Source organism: Argentina silus (assembly GCF_951799395.1).
Source record: "Argentina silus genome assembly, chromosome: 19".
Taxonomy (NCBI): domain Eukaryota; kingdom Metazoa; phylum Chordata; class Actinopteri; order Argentiniformes; family Argentinidae; genus Argentina; species Argentina silus.
This window is the reverse complement of record NC_139673.1, coordinates 15095517-15116891: the sequence shown is the minus strand read 5'-3', so window position 1 is coordinate 15116891 and position 21375 is coordinate 15095517. Positions and strand designations below refer to the sequence as shown.

At 49.6% G+C, this 21375-nt stretch overlaps 1 protein-coding gene across 6 annotated transcripts in view; it reads left to right on the top strand.

Annotated features, from left to right (window-relative positions):
- The window catches only part of kifc3 (kinesin family member C3), a gene marked incomplete at its 5' end in the record, with an annotated part of 31549 nt that overhangs the window by 7830 nt on the left and 2344 nt on the right, over window positions 1–21375 (top strand). For 2 of the 6 annotated variants that reach the window (XR_014554791.1, XM_083691539.1), the window contains 20 exons: window positions 9597–9717; window positions 11100–11242; window positions 11861–11896; window positions 12384–12549; window positions 12983–13104; window positions 13516–13581; window positions 14095–14241; window positions 14374–14655; window positions 15051–15224; window positions 16567–16714; window positions 16815–16945; window positions 17028–17139; window positions 17272–17453; window positions 17574–17678; window positions 18159–18289; window positions 19324–19447; window positions 20031–20160; window positions 20307–20536; window positions 20831–20983; window positions 21109–21232. Coding sequence is in view for 2 of the 6 variants with exons in the window: in XM_083691539.1 (XP_083547665.1) it covers window positions 9636–9717; window positions 11100–11242; window positions 11861–11896; window positions 12384–12549; window positions 12983–13104; window positions 13516–13581; window positions 14095–14241; window positions 14374–14655; window positions 15051–15224; window positions 16567–16714; window positions 16815–16945; window positions 17028–17139; window positions 17272–17453; window positions 17574–17678; window positions 18159–18289; window positions 19324–19447; window positions 20031–20160; window positions 20307–20536; window positions 20831–20983; window positions 21109–21232 (2788 nt within the window). Of the gene's footprint in view, window position 1; window positions 377–9596; window positions 9718–9877; window positions 9966–10381; window positions 10441–11099; window positions 11243–11860; window positions 11897–12383; window positions 12550–12982; window positions 13105–13515; window positions 13582–14094; window positions 14242–14373; window positions 14656–15050; window positions 15225–16566; window positions 16715–16814; window positions 16946–17027; window positions 17140–17271; window positions 17454–17573; window positions 17679–18158; window positions 18290–19323; window positions 19448–20030; window positions 20161–20306; window positions 20537–20830; window positions 20984–21108; window positions 21233–21375 lie in introns of those variants that run through there. The other 4 variants (XR_014554792.1, XM_083691538.1, XR_014554793.1 and 1 more) reach the window with 3 other exon arrangements.

The window sequence follows — 21375 nt, the reverse complement described above, 5'->3', positions numbered from 1 at the left end:
CATGTATGTGCTGTGCACCCTGGTCGTGCTGGCCATCCACAGCCTCTTCAAGAGCTTACACGAAGCCCTGGAGACCGGACCTACAGAGGCTGGCGATGGAGTCAGCCTGCCTAAGGATGGAGCTCCTCCGGTGGGGGAGGGAGGCAGGGCAAGGGACCCCAGGCCTGGAGGTCATGGAGAGGGTGAGGGGCCCAGAGGGCAGGGGAAAGGGGCTGTAGCCAGCTCTCTGGAGAAGAGGCAGAGGGCTGCAGACAGGCTGACGGCAGACTTTGGCTGCGCAGACGAACGCAAAGCCTGTGAGGAGCTGCGCAGCCAGGGCAGGCTGGGACACGGAGGCAGCCTGGGGAATGTCCCGGACAGCCAGAAACGATTGAAGGTGAGAGGAGGGGGAGAAAGAAGGGTTGAAATGAAAGAGGGATGGAATGAAACCGAGGGAAGGAATGTGAGAGGTGGAATGTAAAGCATATAAACAATTAATACAGGGACAGTGTTTGGAAAGCTTAGAACGTGACTGGTTGAAAGTTAGAGAGACTTGGGGAGAGGAGGGGGAGAAAGGGAGGGAATGCTCAGGTGAGAGAGAGAGAGAGAGAGAGAGAGGGTGTGTCCAGATGTGCAGTCTAGCACGTAGGCACTTCAAAATAATATGATCAAAGGTTCATTCATATTCTTGGACTTTAACCTTAGATTAACCACAGTCCCATAATATTGTATGAGATATCCCATGAAACTAAACTATTGATATTCTTGTCCCTGCGTATGTATTTCTGATCTGATATTATTATTCCTTCATTTTTTTTTTTCTCTGATCTGAAATGATTCCTTAATTATGATCACAACTCCTCTAGTGGGCTGCTTGGAGTTTATCTCAGGATTATGTTTAGAAGGCTAAGTCTTTGTTGAATATAAACTCCAACCTCCTTTTAATAAGAAGCAGTTCTGTGTTGGTTCAGTATTTAGGTAATTATGTGTGTGTGCCTGAGAGTTGGCTGCTGATGTCTAATTATCCTTGAGGATACTATTAGTGTACGATGTGATGACAGGAGCTGGACTCATTGTAATGCATGGAATGGAGCAAAGAATGATTTCACGTGTTTGATACCGTTCCTCATTCCATTTCATGCATTACAATGAGCCTGTCCCCTGATTTCTACCTCCCATCAGCCTCCACTGGTATGTGTACACTATGTTCACATACAGATGTTTCCTGCCCTCTTCCATTTCTCCTTTTCTCGTTCTACCCCTCCCTCCATTCTCCTGCTTTCTACCCCCTTCACCCTCCCCTCCATCTCCTGCCCACCTGTTCCGTCACAGAGTTGTGGTGTAGCTGCACAGTGCTGACCCTGGGTTTGGGGATGAGTGTCCTCTCCTTACGTGGAAAATAATCAGACCATGATGTAACCAATCATGTTGTTAATCTGAGAGGAGAGCTGTGGTCTCTCTCTCTATCTATATATATATATACAATTCAAGTAGGCTTTATTGGCATGACAAGCAAAGAAAAAAAAAATGTTGCCAAAGCATTTTCTTTGCATGTTTACATATTTAATATATACACCTACATACATCTCTCTCTGCTGTGTTTTGGGAAATGTAGGTTTTAATCCCCCAGAATGCTTTAATTCTGCCTGTGCTTCTGGCTCAATCCAACAACAACAACAGACCCTGTCTCACCCGCCACCCCGACCTCAACACCCCCCCGCCCTTGTCTCCCCCCTCTCTGTCTCCACCACATCCTCAGCTTGTCTCCTTCCCTTCATCAGCTCAGATCGAAAAAAAACATGAATGAGAACGTAGAACGATCTCCAAAGAAGATTCCACGATATTGCTTTCACCTATCGAGGGTGTTTTCAGATCAGTGCGGATATCTTTCCTATCTGTCTTTTACACTGATGAATGAAGATACTCCGGTGCCTGAACCTGATGGTTTGTTGGAGGAACGTTGTTGTTGTTGTTGTTGCTGCTGCTGCTGATGATGATGATCTCCCCTGGAAGGTACAGGAGCCACCTGATCCCAGGGGTAGTATGTCTCATCTATAATTCACTGAGGAACGATGGTGGCCCTTTGAGACCCCGTTCTGTGTCTTGTGTGTACAGACAAACACAAACTCTTGCACACTATTGCACACATGCATGAGTGCACGTGCGCACACACACACACGCACACACACAGTTTGATTTAGCTGTGGTCCCCTCAACCTAGCCCTGACGCACACAACTCAATTACCCAGCAGCTTTCAGTGAAAGGGGGAGGAGTTCAGAGTGTTTGTCTTGTTAGTGAACCTGAAACACACAAACCTACGATGTCCTTAAGCGTGTAGATCTGTTCAGCTCTGGACAGATACAGCAACCGGAGAGTCTGATGGGGGATGCAGACTCATTCAGAGTGTGTGTGTGTGTGTGTGTGTGTGCGTGCGGTCTTGTTACATGGCAGCCATCCTGCCTCAATACTTCAGAGGATGGGAGGAGACAGGTGTTTCAGAGACGCATGCTCTCTCTCTCACACACACACACACAGCTCTGCTCTGTTTAATATTTCAGGCGGGGGGGGGAGAGAAGAGCAGCACCATGCTTCATTTGTGGCTGAAATATTTATTCCTCCACTAGAGAGAGGGAGGGAGGGAGCGGAGGAGAGCGAGAAAGAGAGGGAGTGAGGGAGGGGACTAAAGAGGGAGGGGGGCTACGGAGGGGGGGGACATGATGCTGACTCCGATTCCACTGTTACTAAGGAACGGAGAGAGAGAGAGAGAGAGAGCAGCGTGCGTTAGTGACAGACGGGGTGGAGAAGGGGGGGCTAGCTGGTGGCTGACACTGAGCTCTTGGAGAGAGAGAGAGAGAGTGTGTGTGTGTATATATCGGACAACGGGAGTGTGTGTCTTTGTGTTTTTGCTGGCTGAAGAGGGACCGTACTACAGTGATGCAGGGATGATCAGCATACAGGGACCACAGGGAGGGAGGTAAGTACCACACGGATAGAGAGAACGGAAAAAAAAATGGAGAGGAAAAGGGATGGAGGGATGAGGTGAGGGGGAAGGGGGTGAAAAAGAGGACGCAGAGAGAGGGAGGGAGATATGTAGAGCAGAGAATTACGAGGGCGATGGTATGCTTAGAGGAAGGAGAGGGGGAAGCACAAAGAGGTGGACACAAACAGGGCTAGATGAAGCGAGAGAGAAAGGGAAAGAATGATAGCATGAGATGGAGAGAGAGAGGGGGGGCTGTAACCAGAGGTTTGTTGTGTTCCCTGTTGCTGAGTGATTGTGTGTGTGTGTGTGTGTGTGTGTACTTACACACTGCCTCTGACGGGGGTATTAATCTGAGGATGTAGAAGCAGGAGATTCTCTCAGTATCTGTGTGTACCCTAATGTCCCAGTATAATCTCCCCCCCCCCCCCCCCCCAGTCTGTCAGTGTGTGGGGGATGTTGTGTTCTACACACTACTTTGATGGGTAATGGGTTTATTCAGGTGAATGTGTCAGTAATCTGTCTGTCTGTCTGTCTGTCTCTAAGGGATACAGCCAAGTTGCATATCCACTCTTTGATGTTGAGCGGACGGGTTTTGACACAGAGCGCATGGTAACTGACTGAGAGTGAATGATTTGACCCAGTTAAGGGGGAGAGGGAGGGAGGGAGGGATGGGGGGGGGTGGAGGAGGATGAGAGACGGGGGATTTTAACACTGGGAGATGGAGACGGAGGCAGGAGTGGAGAGTGATTTGCTCCTTGTTCACAAAAAGCAGATGCCTTCAGTCAGTCAGCTCTGCACTCCCCGTCTATTACCGTGTGTGTGTGTGTGGGGGGGGGGGGGCTTTAAGGGATGTTTGAAGCCATTGGACTGCGCTAGACTGGCAGACGGAATGTCCACAGGAACCATCCGTGTGTGTGTGTGTTGGAACTGTGCAGCGAGCGACCCCCCCCCCCCCGCCCCCCCCCCCCACCTTTGGTTTGGTGTGTAAATAATGCATGTTAAAGGGAGGTCTAATGAAGAGGTCTTTGTTAGCTTTGTTGTCTCTCCGGGAGCTCTAAAGCTCACTCTGTCCTCATTACTGGATCTCGTGAAGCCATTTAGCAGCCCCTGGGGGGGACGGGGAAGGTCAATAAAAGGGTGTTTCTTTGTTATTACAAAAAACAAGGTCTTCATAACTCAAATCCGGTCCCCCCCCCAGACAGGAATTTTTCAATAAGCAGGGATTTTTTGTTCCCAGGTTGAGCTGGTGGCCAGACAGCACATGGATTTGGAGCTGTGTTCCACTGAAAGTCTTCCCCACAGACGGCGAGAGACTGAGAGAAGGGCCTACAGGTGGACAGCACTAACACTGGCCTACTCCTGCATACTGTCCACCTGTCATGGGTTCCCTTCAGCATAGGGTTAACTCCTGCAATGAGGCCATGTTGTTGACGTTTTGATATATCAATGTACGTTTTGATTTGACTGTGTTTTAGAGATGGTATGTGCACATCCACAGCTGGAGTGAAGTGAAGTGAAGTGATGAGGAATGAGAGAGAGGGAGATCCGCACCCTGGTTACGGCTCCCAATGTGTTAGTTTTTTAACGTTTCACGCGCGTTTGACACTATTCCTCATTCCATTCCATGCGTTACAATGAGCCCGTCCTCCGATGTCTGCCTCCACCTGCCTCCCGCGTTGTGTAGTGAACGGTCCTCTTTCTGCTTTGTTGTCACAGCGGAGGGACAAAAATAGCTTCTCACCCAAGGGGAAACATTGTTATGATTCATCATGCATACACACACACACACACACACACACACCATCCCTTCATACATATCCCATCTCTTAGCATACACACGTGCTTACTGGCTGGCATGCATGTGATAATCCACACAGCGTTTGCATGCCTGCTCATGAGAGACACTTGGACCTGTGAACACACGTGTATACACTAACTACTGTACATACACACACACACACACACACACACACACACACACACACGTGGATGTAGTACAACACACATGTTCCATGTGTGAGGTCTTAGCCTGGGTCTGCAGAGTGGACATTTTACATCGGATCAGTCCGTCAGCACCAGCAAGATTAATACAGCTGTAATTGTGTGTGCGCGCTCGCATGCGCTGACACACGCTTCGTCCTGCCTGTCAACATCTCTCTAGATTCATAAAGCTATAATCCACACCTCCCCGCAGGCGACAAAGTGTGTGTGTGTCAGCATCTCTGGAGACAAATGTCTCTTCTAAGCCATGCATCTTGAATATCAAAGAGGTGTGTGTGAGCGTGTGCACGACTGATGGAATGTTCATGCCTGAAAGAGAGAGAGGGGGGGGGGGGGGGGTTTGTATTGTAAACTACCAATCTTCCGCCGTAGATTGAAAACCCATCTCTTCCGGGATCTTAACAGTCCCTCCTAAAGACCTCTTCAGCCCCACTACCCCCCTGTACAAGTTTCGCTCCTGTTAATAAAATTTAAAAAAAAAAGTAAAATAGAAATAAAAATTCCTTCTTCTAGCATTGTGTGACTGCCTATGGCCCCTGGTCTGAGCATTGATTACTTTATCTTATGATGACTGATGGATAGATGATTCACTTACTTAAACAAATGTGTTTGTTGTCAGTTGCTTTGGATAAAGGCGTCTGCTAAATGCCATTAATGTAATGTAATGAGTTTAGTAGGCTCTAGTGGAATACTGGAGGTTGGGTAGAGGTGTGACAGCTGTGTGATTGGTTGGCTGTACTGGAATGCTGTTAACGGGATACGATTGAGCTGACAGGTGTGTTGGGTTAAGCCTGTGAAGGTTATGTGGGATAAAGGTGAGAGGGGGGTCTATGGTTGGCCAGCGTGGTGGTAGTGAGGTAGAAGGTTGGTTGGATCTCAGAGCAGTGTAATGTTGGTGGTAACATTAGTTGGTGTAGTTGGGCAGAACTGAGTGTTAACTAGGACATGGTAGAACTGGGCTAATGAGATGCACACACTGGAAAGAAGAGAGGAGCGGGACAGAGGGAGAGAGGAAGAGGGATAGACTGGGAGGTTGAACAGAGGGAAGGAAGAAGGACATGGGAAGGAGGGCGAGGGGGAGGTCAAATCTTATATCCTCTGTCTATGCTGAGTTTACTCTGCTTCTGCTGTCATAAACAATATGAGAATGCTACGGAGTCACAACGGGGGGAGGGGGGGGGGACATCAGACATGCAAGAGGGGGGGGGACATACAGGGGGGAGACATACAAGGGTGGGGTGTGGGGGGGGGGGGGGGGCATGCAGCAGACAAAGGGGAGGACACAGGTGGCAGTGTGGCAGAACATTGAACAACTTAGCTAGAGACTCAGAGCTGGTTGAACGGGCGCTACAGACATCGACCGGAGGAGGAGGAGACACTGATGCTAATTCACCAAGTGCAGATTGTGACAGATTCCATTCTGTTTCTGTGGACAGACTGTTCAGACTGAAGTGTGCTGTGCAGAACAGAGAACATTGCTATGCCTCGAGGCTCTGAAGGCTCTCTGGTGCCCCACCCGTGCCCCCCCCCCCCCCCCAAGTAGTTTTTTTTACTGACATTGTTTTGGAGAGAAGAGGGTGAGGTAATTGCTGGGGCTGGTTCCATAGCAGAGGAAGAGGGACGGTAAGGAATGTGGTGATGGTCTCCTATAGGGGGTGAGAAGGGGTGGGGTGGACAGGTGATACTTTGCTGTCAAGTGTGAAACCTTATCTTACCTACCCACAATGCCTTGTGCTCGAAACCACAGAGAGGGTCACTCGCGTAAACTAGAAACCTGACTTTCACCAGTGTGTGTGCATGCAGATCGTTCCTTGAAACTGCTAGGAAGCAACCAGATCATCCTGAATGACTATACTCTTTATTTTCAGCCTCAGTGCTCACAGTGCCCCCAAAAGGCCTCTCAGTGAACTACTCATTATAAAACACCATCTATAGTACATACCACTAAACCGTAATGAATTTGTGCGTTTGGTCTGTTCGTGTGGAGAGCCACAGGAGGCATTTGATCTGTCTGGGATTCTGTAAGAATTATCTGTCTGGGGGTCTGTAAGAATTAGAGCTGAGTTTGGGTGGGGTTTGACTTAATACCATTGTCTAACAAGGTCCTTGTGACATCATCCATCCTGTGAATACAACCTAGAGTAGAGACGATTTTGATTGGCCCAATGGGCAATATGTTTACAGCAAGTAAACCATCATACACATTAAGCAGACATGCAAAGAAATATGCTCTGACATAGAAAGGAAAAAGGAGGTGGTGTGGAGAGAGAGAGAGATGGAGAAGCTACCAGCCTTTCACCTAGAGTCATAGATCGTAGGAGGAGACTAGAAGAGTGTAGAATCCCTAAACTGACCAATCGCTGTAGGTGGAACTTGCTCTCAAGCACAGATCTGAGATCGGCTATCGCTACCACAAATTCTAACCTGAACCTTTAGAGTGGGATGCAAAACTGACCTTGGATCACAAGTGTCTGACAACTTTGTGTGGCATTAGACATTTTTATCAACTGATACTAGATCAGTTATAGTTTCATCCCAGTAATGAACAAGGGTTGATCATTAGAGCAGATGTTAATCATCCCAGACCTGTGGTTAGAAGCCAGTTCTCCCTCAGACTGTCCTCCTGGAAAGAGGAGACGAACAGCAGGCCATCTGCCCCGAGGCTTAAAGGATTATGGGTAAATGAGCTCATCCTGAGTGGAGTAGGGAGATGTTGCCCTTAAGCACTGGTCCCTGGTCAGGGGGTTGTTTACTACTACTAATGGTTTAAGGTTAGGATGGGGACAGGACACCTGACCCTAGGTCTGTGATTGGTCTAACTTCCTTCCTGAGTTTTAATGGGCGTAGCCGAGCCCAGTCCTCCAGGTACCTGCCAGTAAACGGGCACAGCCTGTCGCCACGGATACAGTCGTTCTTCCATGGATACAGAGTGTGTGTGTGTGTGTGTGAGCGAGTGATGTGCGCTGTATGGTAGAGTTGGCCACTGGGCCAGTGAAGTGTGTGTGTGTGTGTGTGTGTGTGTTTTGACAGGCATTGGATGGTACCGTGTGTGTAGAGTGAGGATGTGAGTGTGTGTGTGTTGTCCACTGGTAGTGTGTAGTAGGCTGCTGGGCCTAGGGAGGTCCAGCAGGCAGCATGCTGGTCTGGGTGGGAAGTCTCATCAACAAGGGCTGGCTGGACCGACACAAGGACCGCTACCACCCCCACCCCCTGGACCGTAAGCCCCATGGACATGGAAGGGTAGGCAGCAGTGGGTTATTGACCTCTGCTAAAAGAGACACCCTAGTAAGTTTCAGCATATCATGGAGATTGGTCAGAGGCCTTCAGCTGTGTGTGTGTGTGAGAGAGAGAGAGAGAGAGAGAGCATCTGTTGCATTCAGTGCCTCCAGGTGGGGTTGCTGCTGCTGCTGCTGCTGATGATGATGATGTGACACCATTCTAGTTAGAAACATCCGTTATGCCAGTATAGTGGAAGCGTTTCATGTCTCAGCATAACGCAGTAAAACAACAGAACTTTGAGCACGATAGAACTCTGAGGAGCTTTGTGTTGTGACTGAGAAACTCATTGAGTAAACCAGTAGAATATGGACTTGAATGAACAACGGAACAGTCAGTACACGTCTCTGTGAGGACTTTGCGTACAGTAGAACTCTCTGTTCTTGCAGTGCAATACAGGGATTTCCCGCTGTGGGATTAGACTGGCTACAGAGGGTGTGTTGGGGTAGTGTTCTATATTGTGTGTGTGTTGGGGTAGTGTTCTATATTGTGTGTGTGTGTGTGTGTGTGTTGGGGTAGTGTTCTATATTGTGAGTGTGTGATGGGGTAGTGTTCTAGTGTGTGGGTGGTGGTGGTGTAGTGGTATAGTATAATGTATTGACCGTATCGACGTGCATGTTCCCTGAGGAGTGTTTGTTCTCTGTAGAGCAGATTTAAATAGATTAGAGCTGCCTTGGAGGGTGTGTGTGTGTGTGTGTGTGTGGGGCTAGATCAGGTCTACCAGTGGGGAGACAGTTTGGCTGTGTGGACTGGGGGCCCTTATGCCTGTGCTCTGTCAGATCAGTCTCTGTGTGGGTTGCAAAATAGTAATTGGTCTGTTCTCTGATTGATCATCGACATGGTATGAGGTCATTGCTGTATAATCTGATTGGCCTAGCCCTGATGAAAGGCGGTATTAGGTAGTCTGGAGGGCAGAGTGTCACCCAATAGTCGTTTCCCCCACTGACCTAAGGTCAGTTTCACGTTCCACCATGAGGGATAAGGTTAGGGTTTGGAAAGGCTGCCCTGATCCTAGATATGGGCCTATGGACCAGAGGGGTGACCTGGGAAATATAGTCCTTTGAGGACTGTCAGAGCTACCAGAATAACATGTATGCAGATGAGAGAATTAGCCTCTAGCCTGCTTAAAGACTGATCATTCCAGAGAGTAGTGTTACTCATAGACCATGTGAAGGGAACTACTGCTGGTATGTTTGTCAGTTCATGCAGGAATGCTTCCCCTCTCTCTTCCTCATTACTTGTGCGTTTCATCATACAGCCGCAGGCTGTTCTCATGGTTCTCTCTCTTTCTGTGTCTGTCTTTCATCGTCTGTGCTTATGACTTTATTTGTTAACTGTCATTTCCGTCTCCATCTCTAGCCGGTCCAGTGGTCCAGTGCTCTGTTCAGCCCTGCGGTCATGTTTGGAACACGAAAGACCTGGGACCTTGGCCACCCCCCCTGCCTGCAGGACCTCTGGAAGAAAGACGTCTCATTGGACGGTGAGAGAGTCCCTTGATGTGCGTGTGTGTGTGTGGGGGGGGGGTGGCGGGACTAAACCAGTGTGACAGCATTTTGTAGATGACAGAAAGAGGGAGGGAGGGAGGGAGCTTGAGGTCTGTGTGTGTATGTACTGCATGGTCTTTCACTGGGAGAGGAGAGGGGGAAAGTGGAGGAGTGTGTGACACATTCCATTGAGTTTGTTTTGAATGAAACTGGGAGAGACTGGACTGATTTGGGTGATGAGGAGGTAAAGGTTAATATATTCTAACCAGAAGAAGAGTGTACACCTTGTCTACAACAGCTGTCTGTCAGTGTTCTCTCTCTCTGCTAAAGGTGTGTGTGTGTGTGTGTGTGTGTGTGTGTGTGTGTGTGTGTGTGTGTGTCTCTCTAGGGTACAGAGTTCTAAGCTGATCTCCTTACAGCCACAGTCCAGGGGGCAGGAGTGCAAACACTGCTGCTATTGTGTGTGTGTGTGTGTGTGTGTGTGTGTGTGTGTGTTTAATGCGCTTGCCAGACTGCTCAAGGTGACGATGGAGCTGCAGGACTGTGACCATGCTAGTGTAGAAAAGAGAGGAGAGCGAGAAGGAGAGAGAAACAGACAGACAGTGAAGCAGAGTGAGAGAGAGAGAGAGAGAGAGAGAGAGGGAGGTAGAGAATGAGAGGGGGAGCGTTGGTTTCAGTCATGTTGGCTTAGTTATGCCTCCAGCCGTCAATGGTGCCAGGTGAGTATTTTAATGATGTGTGTGTGTGTGTGTGTGTCAGTGTCACTCTCCGCCTTGGGACCTAATCTGTCTGTCATCGGAATATCAAATGCATGCTGTTTTCTCAGCTACAGGGGTCCTAGTCATATTCTTTATGTGTGTGTGTGTGACATTTGTCCATATTTGAATTTGACTATTGATGTGAGGTTGTCTCAGCACTTGGGCTCTACATGAATGGCCGTTGGTGTGTTTGCTTACTGTTGTAAGTATAAAGTTTTCTGTTTGTTCATAAGTTGTTCTTATGCCTGCATTAGGGGGTGTGTGTGTGTGTGTATGTGTTGTTTTACTGTGTAAAGTACAGTTGATTTTGTGTAGACTGGACCCTGCAGTAGTACAGTGCACTGATTGTTCTTAGGGTGATAAGAGTCTGGGCCCCATTGAGCTGTGTCACCCACCCACCCACCCACCCAAACACGCCTGTGCAGGGTTAATGTGTCACCTGCTGGAGGCCTTTATCACTCACACTTATCTGGCTTTACTGGTTTCCATGGTGCTCTCTCTCTCCTTGCAAGGTTTGGAGAGAGAGAGAGAGAGAATGAATATCATCATCACACAGCTCTTGTTAGTGTACCGTGCATGTCGGTGTTGATGACCGGTTTGTCCCACCTGTGTCTCCGTAGCAAGCTCGGTGGACTTCCTGATGAGTGATGGTGAAGAGGAAGGCTCCTTCCTGTCTCTGCCCACCGCCGCCTTCCCACAACGCACTGCTTTGACCTCTGACCTGACAGAAACCAGCCATCACAACCAGCAACTACTCATACAGGTGAGCACGCACACACACACACACACACACACACACACACTCTACTCACTCTACACTAAACTGATTTGAGTCAGATTTTTTTCTGCCCAGCACCTCATGAGTTAGTCTGCATTTGACCACAACGTGTTCTAATCCGTCTGGGCCGTTGCTTGTGAAACAGCTGGATTTGGACCTGAAATGACAGTACCAGTTCTGACTCGTAAAGCTGACATCAGCACTGAGACACAGAACGACATGAGCTGACTTAAGCTTGCTTTAGCACCCCGTAGCTCCTCCGGCCTGGTCTTTACAGATTAAACATGACAAGGCTGGCAGTGGCTTTAACTGCACCGACAAAACACACACACACACACACACACACACACACACACACACACACACACACACGTCTAGTCAGTCATTTTGTGTTCAGTGCTACAGGCTACAATCCATTCATGCTGTTTTTCCTCCATCTCATTATATTTCTCTCCATGCCTCTGCCCACCCCCCCCCCCCCCCCACCCCCCCACCTCTCGTTTCTCATTCTTCTTTTTGCTGCACCTCTCTGGGCCATCCCTCTCTCCTCCCCTCTCATCCCTCTCTCCTCCCCTCTCATCCCTCTCTCTCTCTGGTCTACAGAAGGTCACCTGGTCCTGTTCCTGGACATCTGCCTATGTAACGTCATCATTCTCTCTCTCTCTCTCTCTCTCTCTCTCTCTCTCTCTCTCTCTCTGCAGTAGCTCTGTCTGTCTTCATCTCTATAATGCCATTCATCTCTCTCTCTTTCTAGCATTCTCTCTAGCTCTCTGTCTATCCCTCTACAAAGCCAGTCATCTCCCTCTCTCTCTCTCTCTCTCTCTGTTGTGTTAGTAGAGTCTGTTTAGCATTAACATACAGTCCAGTAAAGCACCAGCTATCCACCAGCCTCCCCTGTCCCCTGTGGTCTAAAACAGCAGTGATGTAGTCCTGTCGGACCCTGTGGTCTAAAACAGCGGTGATGTAGTCCTGTAGGACCCTGTGGTCTAAAACAGCGGTGATGTAGTCCTGTAGGACCCTGTCGTTATCCTGCCGCAGAAAGAGCTAGTATACTAGGTGTGAGTAGGTGCAATTACTTGGTGTGACTTGTCTAACCGTGTGTGTGTGTGTGTGTGTGTGTGTATAGACACTGCAAGAGAAGGTGTGTGAGTTCCAAGCGCGTCTGCGCAGCGAGGAGATCTCCCGACGTCTGCAGCTGCAGCGACTGCAGCTGAGTCACGCAGAGTCTCTCCAGGAGAAGACTGACGTCATACACACGCTGCAGGAGGAGCTGCAGACGGCACAGCCCAGCGGTGAGACACACACACACACACATACACACACACAGAGAGGGAGGACCTGAGTGAGAGGGGGGAAGAAGAGATAGAATCCAGCAGAGGAGAGGAAGAATATGAGATATATGGGAAGAGGCGATTAATTTTGAGTGAAGGTAAACAAGGAGCAACAGGGGAAGGAGGTGAGCTGCATGTTAAAGAGGAGACATCAGTCAGGACTTATGTGAAATGAATGATGCAGTCTAGAAGCTGTCGTGTGTGTGTGTGTGTGTGTGTGTGTGTGTGTTTGCTATCATGATTATGTTCACACGGGGACACACACCAGGGTGTTAACCGTTACAGATCTGTGTGGCACGGGTGTAACTGTCATTATGCATGACTCACTACTGCATGTCTGAGCAACATAAATGTCAATCTAAATTGTGTGTGTGTGTGTGTGTGTGTGGCCCAGGCGTGAGGGCGCTGCAGAGGCTGTTCGAGCCCCAGGAGCAGCAACAGCAGCACAGCGAGCGTGCCAGCGAGCGTCTGGTCAGCCGGGAGGGAGAGCAGCTCATTGGTCAGCTGCGCACACAGGTACGATGAAGACACTGAGACAGGGGGGTACTAACAAATACTAACGCCCCCTGCTAGGGTGGTAGGGTACTAGGGGTGACATGGGGTTTCTCAGAAAGATGTGGTATTGTGTATATACTAGGTGTGTATGTTGGAATGTGTATTACTAGGTGGGTGTATATGTAGGGATGTGTATTACTAGGTGGGTGATATGTAGGGATGTGTGTGTGTGTGTGTGTGTATGTAGGTGTGTGTGTGTGTGTATGTAGGGATGTGTACGACTAGGTGTGTATGTAGGGATGTGTGTATGTAGGGGTGTGTGTGTGTGTGTGTATGTAGGGATGTGTATTACTAGGTGTGTGTGTGTATGTAGGGTGTGTCGGGAAGGTTTGTGTTTAGGGTACTCAGGTGGGTGTGTGTCTGCCCTGCCAGGTGGAGGAGCTGGAGGAGAAGCTGCTGGACCAGACCCAGGAGGTGGAGAGACTGCGCTCAGAGCTGGTGAGAGGAGGGAGGGAGGGAGGGAGGGAGTGAGGAAGGAGAGGGAGGGAGTGAGGAAGGAGAGAGAGAGAGAATGTGGGTTGGGGGGGGGGGGGGGTGTAGTGGCAAGGAGGTAGAGAGAGGGAGAAAGAGGGCGGGAGAGAGTAAGTGAGAGTGGGAAGGACAGAGGGAGAGAGAGAGGGAGGGGAGGGGGGAGGATCCACCCAGTATCAGTGTATAAAGGCCTGCTAGCCCACATTCAGACAGCCTGGGAAAGCTTCTCTACAGACTGAACCAAAGATAAGACACACACACCCCTCCTACAGGTGTACTATTGCACCGTGACACATTTCTTTCTCAGACAAACGTGTGTGTGTGTGTGTGTGTGTGTGTACAAAGACAAATGAGCATTGCTCTGTGCATGTGTGTCCATCTGTTCTGGGAGAATACCGAAAGTATGTGTGTGTGTGTGTGTCTGTTTTCATTCTTGTACATTGATGTGTCCTGCCTGTGTGTGTTCCTCCGGGGTTGCAGGGGGCGACAGACCTGGAGAAGCACCTGGAGCTGCTGGTGGTTGAGAACGAGCGTCTGAAGCAGGAGCTAAAGGCATGCAAGACCTCACTGCTCCAAGCCCAGGACACTCCACCTGCCCCCAGCTGCACCGACTGCTCCCACAGCCAGGTGTGTGTCTGTCTGTGTGTTTCTTTCTAATCGTGCAAGCGTGTGTGTAGAGTAGATATGTTCTCGTTGTGTGTGTGTGTATAGATATGACCTAACCATGGGTTTCTGTAAATATGTTCTGTGTGTGTGTAGGATGCAGAGTGTCTGCGTGGGGAGGTGTCTCGGTGGGAGAGCCAGGCCAGACAGAGGGAAAGGAGGCTGGCTGAGCTGGAGAGGGAGCTCCTGGAGAAGGCCTGCCGGGTGGAGACCCTCCACAGACAGCTGGAAGAGTCCAAGCGCCACATTGGGGACATGCAGAGGCAGCTGGAAGAGTCCAAGCGGCAGCGGGGGGAGGTGGAGCAGCATCTGGGTGACAGACTCCGAGACTGTGAGGAGGAGCTAGCTCGACAGGCTGCCATGCCCCCGCAGGTCAAGGTGAGGTACTGCACAGTCTGCTAGAATGATTAAACCTGGATTGCGTTGTGTTTTCAGGGGAGACTGGTGGAGGTAGAAATTGGAGAACGGGTTTATTGTAATCCATATAATGGAATTAGGAATGCTATCAAACATGTTTCATACCATTCCTCATTCCATTCCACGCGTTTGCTACCATTCCTCATTCCATGCCATGCATTACAATGAGCCCATTCTTCGATTTCTACTTCCACCAGCCTCCACTTAGTTTTCATCATTACTCTGGTTTTACTTCAGGAACTAGTTTTGTACAGAACCCCCAGACAAATAGCCTTCATCTATGCATTCATGCATCATGTCTCTCCTCTTTCTGTTTCTCTCTCTGTCCATCCCCCTCTTCTCTCTCCTCCCTGCAGTATGTGACTCAGATGGTGGAGGTGGAGTCAGTGGAGTCTCAGCAGGCGGTAGCCGAGGCCCAGGGAAAGAGCGCCGCCCTGCAGGAACAGTTGGGAGTGCAGAGACAGCTGCTGAGAGAGCTGGAACAACAGCTGCATGACTCCCAGAGGTCCTGCACACAGCTCCGTGCACAGGTACATCCATATTTATATACACACACACACACACACACCATGATCTGGTCTCACTATGATTATCTGAACATGACCGTTCACAGGTACTGTGGCTCAGCCTCCTGTAGACCCCTCTGTGCCCCTCCCCAATCCCGTAGGCCCCACCTCTAGTGGGTCTGTTGTTTCTGAATCTCCTCCCCCCTGTTACCAGCAGTGTGTGGTACGCCACCCAAACCCACCCCTTCCTCTTGTCGTAGATGGCGGTGGTATAAGCCTTCTCACAACCCTCCCTCCCCTCCCTGTAGAGGTGAATGGTTCAGCCCGTTATGTGTTAACCCCTCTTTCTCTCCGCTTGCGTTTGGTTCCAGCTGCATATGGACCGCGGCCGTCTCTGCGGCCTGCTCTCCAAGGCTGTCGGCATGGGCAACGGCGAGGTCATTCGCAGGTTGTCCAAGGTTGGCCCCCCTCCCCCCCCTCAGTGTGATAGCTCTAGGGTTCAGAGGTCTGCAACCTCAGTTAGCACTGTGGCTACAAACAGGTTCCAAAGTGACCCTCATCTACCAAGAAGTCACCCCTCATCCATCCAACATGTTTTTGAGGCAAATGATGAGTTTTAAATTAACTTAGAAATTATTAATTATGATGGCGGGTTTTTAAACCTTTGGAACCTGTGCCATTTGACAGAAAATCGTTTCCTGTAGGTTTTGTATTTGAACAGTACCCTGTAGCCACAGCATTCCCCTCGTTGTACTTCCTGTATCCCTCAACATCACTTCCTGAGTGTCAGGCATCTGCACCCAAACTCCGCCCATCTGTGTGGTTTCAGCCCACCCCACTTGTGTGCTGTAATGACTCATGTAGTATCTGTCCGTCCGTCCCATCCGTCCCCACGACCTGCTGCAGGATAGTAGTCTGGTTAATAGTAGTCTGGTTAACCCATAATAGTCTGGTTAAGGGTGTGCAACTATTTTGTTGGTCTAGCTTTTGGCTCTGTTGGGTTAGTTATCAGCCAAATGATGATTTTAGTTGTCTGTGTTAACAGCCAGCAATGGTTTTGCTTTTAATGTTTAACTTGTTAATAGTTCCTATGTTTAGTTGGCTATAAACCTCACTGCTTTTAGCAGATGTGTTGCTTGACGTTGGAGACTCTAATCTTAAACACCGCAGTTAGTAAAATGCTACTAGCTCAACGCTAGTGTAGCATTTAGCTTCTAGCTCGCAGCTCTTAGTTCCAGGGGCTCCGACCACGGGCTCCAGTCTCTGGCCCACGCGAGCCCCTGTGTTGACGTGTGTGTTCGCCAGGCCCCGGTGCTCTCCTGCCCCTCTCTAAGACCTCTGTAACCCCCTGGCCTGGCCTTTTTAGATCCTGGTGTACGAGGGTGAGATGGAGAGGACCCAGGGCCAGCTGGAGGCTGAGATGCAGAACCTGGAAGAGGAGAAGAACAGAGTGATCGAGGAGGCCTTCATCAGAGCTGAAAGCGAGATGAAAGCTGTGCATGAAAATCTGGCTGGTAGGTGTGTGTGTGTGTGTGTGTGTGAGAGAGTGCGCGCGTGTGTGTGCGTGTGTGTGCGTGCACTGTGCTATAACTCTACCTCTGTCTGTCTCTTCAGGTGTGCGTATGAACCTGTTGACCCTGCAGCCGGCGCTGCGTACTCTCACCTGTGATTATAACTGTCTGAAGAGACAGGTGCAAGACTTCCCTTTTATGCTGGACAAAGCGATCGCAGAGGCAAAGCAAGAGGTGAGACGTGTAGGTGTGTGTGTGTGTGTAGTATGTGCCAGCCGTGATGTTGCTCTAACCATCTGTGGTGCTGTGGCCTCAGATCTGTCAGGTGATCAATGAAGTGAGCAGTGCCAACCAGGAGCTGCTCAGGAAGTACAAGAGAGAGATGAACCTGAGGAAGAAGTGCCACAATGAGCTGGTGCGCCTCAAAGGTACCTCCTCTGCCCTGACACTTTACTAGAGCATCCTGGGACATGGAGTTCCACCAGCAGTTTAAAGATGATGGGATTTATTCTACTATTCTAAAGTGTCTATCCCTAACTTTTCCTGCCTAAATTTCCCAGGTAACATCAGGGTGTTCTGTCGGGTGCGGCCCGTGTGCCAGGGCGAGCTGGATTCTGCCGAGGCCAAAAACATGGTCACCTTTGACCCAGAGGATGACGCCCTCCTCTGCCTCTCCAACAAGGGCAAGCTCATGGCCTTTGAAATGGACAAGGTGTTCCCCTGTCAGGCCTCCCAGGAAGAGGTCAGTCACTAACAACAATACTATTGGGTGGAGAGCTGCCTACCACCATAACTGTCCGTCTCTGATTGGACACAACGGCTGCCACTCTAACGGTCCCCTTTTCTTTGATTGGAGAAACAGGTTTTCCAGGAAGTGCAGTCCCTTGTGACGTCGTGTATCGACGGCTTTAACGTGTGTATCTTCGCCTACGGACAGACGGGCTCAGGGAAGACCTACACGATGGAGGTAGGCAGAGGCTACCTGTTGCTCTTCTTCTTTGGTTATTTTGGAAGCAGGGGAGGCTGGTGGAACAAATGTTAGAACCATTCCTTATTCCATAGCATACATTACAATGAGCCCGTCGTCCGATTTCTACCTCCACTAGCCTCCACTGTTTGGCAGGTACTATAGCAAAAGACTGGGGTACTAGAACTTTTGCTTTACCTCATCTGCTTCATCTGGCCAAATGAACATACATTTCATTTTTAAAAAAAGTAATGGTGTGTTTCCATGTGTTTTAGTGATGCTGAATGCTGATGTGAAGTTCTGAACTGTAATATGCCCAGTTGTTTCTAGATAATTGTTGTTTTTATGTACATGTAAGATGCGTGTGTTAATTTCAGAGTGGTCCTCATCATGTAAAGAGCATCTGATTTCATGTTGCTATGCGATGATGTTCATATGTCCTAATAAACATGAACTTTGACCTCTGTGGTGTCCCTATAGGGTGTGGTGGAGGACCCTGGCATCAACCAGAGGGCTCTCAGACTCCTCTTCTCTGAAGTGACGGAGAAAGCACCTGACTGGGAATACCGCATCACTGTCAGCATGGTAGAGATATACAACGAAACCCTACGGTGAGGACACACACACACCCTTTATACACTATCATTAGCATACTTATTCACACACATTCACTTCAGTGTACACACACACACACCGTATACACACTTTCATTAGCATACTTGTACACACACACATTCGCTTCCTCATACAGTCCACACACACACTCAAACAGGCAGAGAGATTATCTGTAGAAGGGGGTTTGAGTGCTGGTGCAGTCTTGCCAAGACTCAGAAGTTACACAATGACAGGTGAAATAGCGGTCACCCTGTTACCTTGGGCTGTAGATCACGACTATTGCATTATTGAATTTGCTTTATGTAATTCAGATCTAAGCTCACTTTCGTGTGTGTGTGTGTGGCAATGTACTGTATGTGCATGGGGCAGCGGTTATGTAAAAGTGGATTATATTTAATGTCCTCGGTCAACTGTTGGACCACAAACTATATTTTCTCTCTCTTGCTCCCTCCCCTCTCCCTCCCCTCCTCCTCATCCTCTCCCTTCCTCCCTCCGTTGCATAACCTCAACATCTGTTTAGCTTTATTGCCAAAGCATGGCGGCGGGATGCTCCAAGAGAGGAGATTTAGGAGGGAATGTCGTAATGGCAACTTTTTTTGGTTTCCTGTTTACTTGGTTATCCTGGCCGACAGCTTATCTATGGTGGCTCAAACCATCACATTTGTTAATGGAGTGTCAGCTGCAGCTCTTCTGGCTTCACCCACCCACGCCGTACACTTGATTAGTCACGTCTTGCCGCTGGAACCTGACAGACAAACTAGTGGTCTGTGGATGATGGATTGAACCTCTACAGATCATATGAAGGGGACTGGCCAAATACCACGTCTTGACGAAGACCCAGTTAGGGTTGAAACGTCCTCATAAATTCCACCTTTCTGAAGCAGCAAACCAGTGTACAGATGCCTCTAATTTCGCCAAATAACATGTGACCCTATTTTTTTTTTATTGCTGTGTATGGCTTGGGGGGAGGGGGGGGTAGAATGTTTTAAATGGAACCATCTTCATGTGACTGTTTGTTGTTTTCCGTCAGGAACCTTTTGGGTGAAACTCCCAGTGAGAAGCTGGAGATCAAGATGAACCCTGATGGCAGTGGTCAGCTCTACGTGCCGGGCCTCACGGAGTTCACCGTCCAGAGCCCGGAGGACATCAACAGGGTGAGTTTACACTAAGCGGGATGCTTGCGACGGACCGTCACCCCAACAGTTATGGCTAGGGTAAGAGTTATGGTTAGGGTTACATAAGGGTATGGGTTAGGGTTTAGGGTAGGGTCATCCTAAGGATCCCACATAGCATCTACCATGTCCATATGGTATGTCCAGGGTAGCATTCAAAAGGCACAAATGCAAGAAAATATTTTCAACAAAAATATAGAAAGAGAGTGTCTTGTTGGACAAGTTCAGATGGTATTGTTGTTGACAAGTTCAGATGTTTATTGGTGTGTTGTTGACACGTATGACTTCCACGGTGCTTGAGTCCTGAGGGGGAGTTGGCATCCTGACCCTGAGGAGTAAAATGGCCGTTGGGGCTGTGCGTTCCGTGACATGGTGGAATGTACCCAAACAGGGATTTGGCTTTACATCCCAGATTAGTGTTTGGTACTGTGATCTCTTCCTAAGTGCTATGTGTGTGTCGGTGTGTGTGTGTGTCGGTGTGTGTGTGTGAGAAAATCAGTGACTGCAGAGATGTGGTCATGTATTAATTCTTCACGACCCCTGACCCCTTCTCTCCTCTGTGCAGGTGTTTGACCTGGGCCATATGAACAGAGCCACAGCCTGCACCAACCTCAACGAACACAGCTCTCGCTCCCACGCCCTCCTCATCATCACTGTGGCAGGGTTCAACGCCTCTACAGGGCACCGCACACAAGGTACACACACACACACACATACAAGAAAACACACTTATTGTCATACTACAAATACACACACAATGATGCATAATGTCTCTACAGAGGAACGATAAAATATTCACACACACACACACACTGAGGTTTGCGTCTGTGTGTTTCTGTAGGCAAGCTGAACCTAGTGGACCTGGCTGGTTCAGAGCGGATAGCCAAGTCGGGGGCCGAGGGCAGCCGTCTGAGGGAGGCCCAGTGTATCAACAAGTCCCTGTCAGCCCTGGGTGATGTCATCAACGCGCTGCGGAGCAGACACTCCCACGTGCCCTTCAGGAACTCCCGCCTCACCTACCTGCTCTCTGATTCGCTGAGTGGGGACAGCAAGACACTGATGATGGTGCAGGTAATAATGATGAGGAAATCTCTGTTACAACAGGACAGGGGGAGAGAAGAGGGGGGTGAGGAGGGAAGGAGGGAGAGAGGGAGGGGGATGTGTTAGGGTCACAGACTTATCACAGCTCCAAGACTCAACACAGCAGGGACAGCAACACGCTGATGATGGCGGGGGAGGACAAAAGAAGAGGTGGAGGAATGAATGGGGAAGAGGGGATACATGTCTTTAGCCAACATCCCTGCTGGTTGACGTCCTTGGAGAGATCTGAGTGTCCAGACTGAACCTTTCTTCCTCCCTGTGTAGGTCTCTCCTCTGGTCAGCAACTTCAGTGAGTCGGTTTGCTCTCTGAAGTTTGCCCAGCGGGTCAGAACCATCGAGCTGGGCTCGGCCACCTCCACCCGGAGATTTGCAGAGAACTCCTCCACCTCCTCCTCGCCCACCCACGACAGCGTGGAGGTAATGTGTACACACACACACCCTCATCCCACACACTGGTCACAAAGCATTTCTGTACTCAATGAGTAAGGCTCTGTTGAAATCCACTTTACAAGATGTTGACCTTTGCCCTTTACCCTCTCCAGCTGGACTCTCCCCCAGTAACCCCGGTGCCCCTCCCCATCTCCCGTGCCAGCAGCGCCGGCTCCACCCTCTCCTCCACCTCCAAGACCGGCACACGTAGGAGGTCCCAGTCCCAGCTCTCTACAGGTACACACACACACACACACACACGTGTAGAGGTCTCAGTCTCACCTGTGTGCTCATATGCACATCTGCCCACCAGACGGGCCACTTGACCTCGCCCCTAATGACGTGTTTGTGTGTGTGTGAATGGTCAGTGTGAATCCAGT